The sequence below is a fragment of the Magallana gigas genome, chromosome 8 (assembly GCF_963853765.1).
Source record: "Magallana gigas chromosome 8, xbMagGiga1.1, whole genome shotgun sequence".
NCBI lineage: Eukaryota > Metazoa > Mollusca > Bivalvia > Ostreida > Ostreidae > Magallana > Magallana gigas.
Window position 1 is genome coordinate 42,598,551 of NC_088860.1, and position 4,850 is coordinate 42,603,400.

The 4,850-nt window shown below is 36.6% G+C and overlaps 1 protein-coding gene across 1 annotated transcript; it reads left to right on the top strand.

Moving 5' to 3' along the window:
• Positions 1-256: 256 nt before the first annotated feature.
• Positions 257-4,423, top strand: LOC136270741 (uncharacterized). The gene is made up of 2 exons (XM_066069306.1): positions 257-1,547; positions 3,201-4,423. Exon 1 carries the CDS (start codon positions 412-414, stop codon positions 1,537-1,539), a length of 1,128 nt encoding a protein of 375 aa, XP_065925378.1. The 5' UTR covers positions 257-411; the 3' UTR covers positions 1,540-1,547; positions 3,201-4,423.
• Positions 4,424-4,850: the final 427 nt, after the last annotated feature.

Here is a 4,850-nt window from a genome sequence, read left to right on the forward strand (position 1 = left end):
TATCAAGAAAAAGGGGCTGACCCCTCAAATTAGGGGCCAGAAGGGCTATTAAGTCTTTTTATAATAACTTTTTTCTCACCAATAATTTGATATTGTTCATAAAGCAACAAAGAAGCTTTTTTATGCTTAATTTTAAACTAAAATCCGTTTTAAAATCGGACGATGCATTACAATAATATTGTGATTTAAAAATCGAGTTTTCTGGAAATTTTGATTCCGCGTTCTTGGTTAAGAAAATAGCGTTATGTTCAAAGTAAAATTCTCCTTCGGCATCCAGTCACGTGGTGTCATGTGAGATATGCTTGCTAGTTCCCAGATCAGTTTTGCTGCTATTCCCAGTGCGAGCGCACGTGCTTTGGTTATAATTGTTATCGTGAAATTTAATTTACGCGGAATTTTACATTGTGAAATATGACTGATTCGTTACTGCAAAGATTGGCTAAAGAATTGGAAGTTGACGAACATTTGGATATATCTACTGAGGTGGCAAATGCCCCGAGTAATCTCGGAAGTCCTCAAAAAACAAGTACTCCGATAAAGGAACAGCAATCTGTTCCGGAGTCATTAAGCGATTCGATAAAGTTTCTGATCGAATCACAACAAAGACAGTTTCAAGAATTTCAGTCTTTGGTGATTGAGGAAATCAAATCCACAAATGCGCGGATTGACTCTTTTTGTGAGGAGCCCGCTACCAAGAAAAGAAAATCATCTAACGATGATATAGAGATAGATAATCTCTCTGTAGAAGGAAACTCTTCGCAAGATAGAGAGGAAACTAAGCCAGACGGTAATATTTCAATTTTGTCTAAACTTTCAGACAAATTCACTTCTTCCGAAAAGACGGGGCCGTGTATTAATTCAGAACTATCTAAAATTCTGAAATCTATTGTTCGTGATCGGCAAACAAAAAAGGATGATGAAAAAAGAAGAACTGATCTATTGGAAAAGAATCCTCGGCCCGAAAATTGTGATTACCTCTCTACTCCGAGGGTTAATCCCGAAATTTGGAGAAAGATTTCAACGACTACGAGATCAAAGGATATTGAATTTCAGAAAACACAATCCTCTCTTCTCCGGGCTTTTGGACCTGTTGCGTATGTTCTGGAAAAACTGGTTGAAAAGGATCCAAAAGGCGAAAATGAGGAAATTTCACCGCTAATCGAAAGTCTAATGGATACCGTGGTTCTCCTTTCTATGGCTAATGATGACATGAATGAATATCGAAGGAACAACATCAAGCCTGATCTGCACACGGATTATAGATCCTTGTGTTCTAACCAGGTTCCGGTGACGGAAATGCTTTTTGGAGATAACATTGCCGATCAACTAAAATTGATTCAGGAAGCCAACAAAGTTGGAAAGAAAGTTGACAAATATCAATCGTCAACAAAGCCTTTTTTAGGATCAAGGCCTTCTTGGACAAATGGATCCAAGAAGGGAAAGACGGGGTGGGGAAAACAAACCCGAGACAACACCCAGTCATCCGTATGGAACAAGGGCAGCAGTGTGCGGACCCCTTACAAAGCAAAGAAGTTCTAGACTCGCAGGTCAGTGCACACATTGCTGGTCGTATATCAAAGTATATAAAATACTGGCAAGAATTGACATCAGATACTTATATTCTTGATATTGTTAGAGGATATAAAATTGAATTTAGTGAAATTCCATATCAGACAAGGGCTAGACCCACAGTTGCTTGTAAGCGTGATTCAGAAATAATTGAAGATCTCATTCTTTCCTTCGAGAAGAAGGGCATTATTCGCAAAGCTAACCATTGTGATGATCAATTTATATCTACGGTTTTCACGGTACCAAAATCCGACGGATCCTTTAGACTTATTTTAAATCTTAAAGATCTCAATGAATTTGTTGTGTACAAACATTTCAAAATGGAACATTTTCAGTCTGTTTTAAATATTATGACTCAGAATTGTTACATGGCTAAGATCGATTTGAAAGACGCATACTACACGGTTAATGTGCACCACGAGTTTAGAAAATTTATGAGATTTATTTGGAAGGGCAATGTTATGGAATACACATGTCTGGCAATGGGACTAAGTTCGGCACCAAGAGTTTTTACAAAATTGTTAAAGCCAGTATTTGCTTCGTTAAGATCAAAAGGATTTATCTCTGTAGTTTACATTGACGATGTGTATTTACAGGGTGCAACGTTTAAAGAATGTGCAGACAATGTGTTCTACACATGTGATCTTTTGAAAAAATTGGGATTTATCATACATGAAGAGAAGTCTATTTTTAAACCTACGCAGTCATTTGCATTTTTAGGATTTGAAATTAATTCTGTTGAAATGACAATAAGTCTGACTGATAAGAAGATAGCTACTTTGCGACAAAAGATTAAGTTTATTCAACAAAATTCGTACACAATTCGCAATATTTCAGAACTCTTGGGATTATTAACTGCTTATTCAGTGGCAATTCCTTACGGAATGTTGTTTTCTAAGACGATTGAAATTGAGAAGATTGAAGCATTGTCAAAGAGTTTTGGAAATTTTGATTCTCCTATGAAATTATCAGAGAGGGCTTATTATGATATGATGTGGTTTTATGACACTGTGTTGAACACTTGTGCTCCGATAAGACGTATTAATCCTCAAATTGAGTTATTCACGGATGCATCGTTATCCGGATGGGGCGCAGTATTACGTGATTCTAAAACTGGGGGTAATTGGACAGAATCAGAGGTTGCTTATGCCCCGAATATTAATTATTTAGAATTGTACGCAGTCTTTTTAGGACTGAAGAGTTTTTTTATCAATTCTTTGTGGAAAACATATAAAGATTCATATTGACAATTCAACTGCTGTTGCTTGTATCAATCATTTCGGGTCAACAAGATCTTCAAAATGTAATGATATTACAAGAAAAATTTGGCTATTAGCTAAAGCTAACGACATATGGATTTCAGCGGCTTATTTGCCGGGTAAAGATAACATTGAGGCAGATTTTGAGAGTCGGAAAATTAGAGACGACACAGAATGGATGTTGAATTCAAATATATTTGATGCATTGTGTAAAAGATTATTTTTTCCAAGTGTTGATTTATTTGCATCTCGTATAAACACTCAGTTAAAAAACTATGTTTCGTGGAATCCTGACCCAGGATCGTTAGCTTTTGATGCATTCACAATTAATTGGCAACAGTTTTCTACCATTTATGCATTTCCTCCTTTCAGCATTATAGACAGAGTGTTACAGAAAATAAAGCAAGACAGGGCCGAAGGAATTTTAATTGTTCCGTGTTGGGAAACACAGTTATGGTTTCCGGTGCTAATGAGGATGTGTGTAGCTCCGCCCATAAAGATTCCGAACAGCTCAAAGACATTGAAGTTACCGAATCGGCTGTCTGCGATTCACTCGCTTCACAACAAACTCCACCTCCTCGCTTGTCATGTGTCCGGCAATTATACGAGGGACGCGGTTTATCAGAGGAATCAGTTTCAATCATTATGAAGTCCTGGCGAAGGTCTACTCATAAACAGTATGGCATTTATATAAACAAATGGTTTCAGTTCATAGATGGGAAAGTTGATCGATCTGATAAAGTTTCTGTGAACTTGGTAATTGAATATTTAACTTCACTTCATAAATCAGGACTTAGTTATAGTGCGTTAAATACAGCAAGGAGTGCTTTATCTTCCTTTGTCTGTTTAGATGATGACTCGAATTTAGGGGAACATTCGTTAGTCAAAAGATTTATGAGAGGAGTGTTTAACATAAATCCCAGTTTCCCACGTTATTCCAGTACATGGGATGTTAGACAAGTGTTAGATTATTTAGTTAGTTTAGGCAAAAACCGACACATGTCATTATTAAGTTTATCAATGAAATTGGTCATGCTATTGGCCTTAGTTTCAGGACAAAGACTGCAGACATTGAAAGCGTTAAACATTGAGTTTATGACTGTCAATGAGCATTCTTCTGTAATAATTTTTGATGTTAAGGAATTAATGAAACAGAGCAGACCAGGTTTTCATTTGAAACCTCTTCAATTTAAGCATTATGTAGATAATCCTTGTATTTGTGTTGTTTCTTGTATTTTAGATTACTTAGATAGAACAAAGGTGTTTAGAAATAATGTTTCTCAATTGTTAATTTCAACTCAAAAGCCGTATAAAGCGGTATCTACTGATACTTTAGCTAGGTGGCTTAAGTTGTGTTTACAGAACGCCAAGATAGATACTGATATCTATAAGGCGCACAGCACTCGGGCGGCATCTTCGAGTGCGGCGAAATCATCAGGTGTTCCGATTACTACGATCATGGACAGTGTTGGTTGGACATCTGCTCAGACTTTTGCGAAATATTATGACAAAAACATTGAAAGTGATGTTTGTTTTTCTTCAGGAATTTTGTCAAAAATGAAGAAATAGTCGCATTGTACAAATAAATATTGTAATTGTCTTGGAAGTACGTTTTTACTTTATCCTTTAATCATGTATCAATCGACTTTAAAGTCTCACATGACACCACGTGACTGGATGCCGAAGGAGAATTGATAAATTAAAGGAGACTTACTTGTAAGGCGAACTTTGATTGAAATTCTCCGAGGCATTCAGGAACGTGGGGGCAGGTGCCCGACCCTGTCCCACCCTTATATAAGTTTTGTTATTAATTTGCAATTTATTCAAATTATTATTCAGTTTTCGATTGATCACATGATTCTTTAAATACTGATCTGGGAACTAGCAAGCATATCTCACCTGCCCCCACGTTCCTGAATGCCTCGGAGAATTTCAATCAAAGTTCGCCTTACAAGTAAGTCTCCTTTAATTTATCAATTAACTCGTACCAAAAATAATTGTTAAGTCGTACTTCAACACATT

What these genes read in the sequence shown, in the direction of transcription:
- LOC136270741 (XM_066069306.1), top strand. Translation starts at nt 412, where the DNA reads ATGACTGATTCGTTACTGCAAAGATTGGCTAAAGAATTGGAAGTTGAC.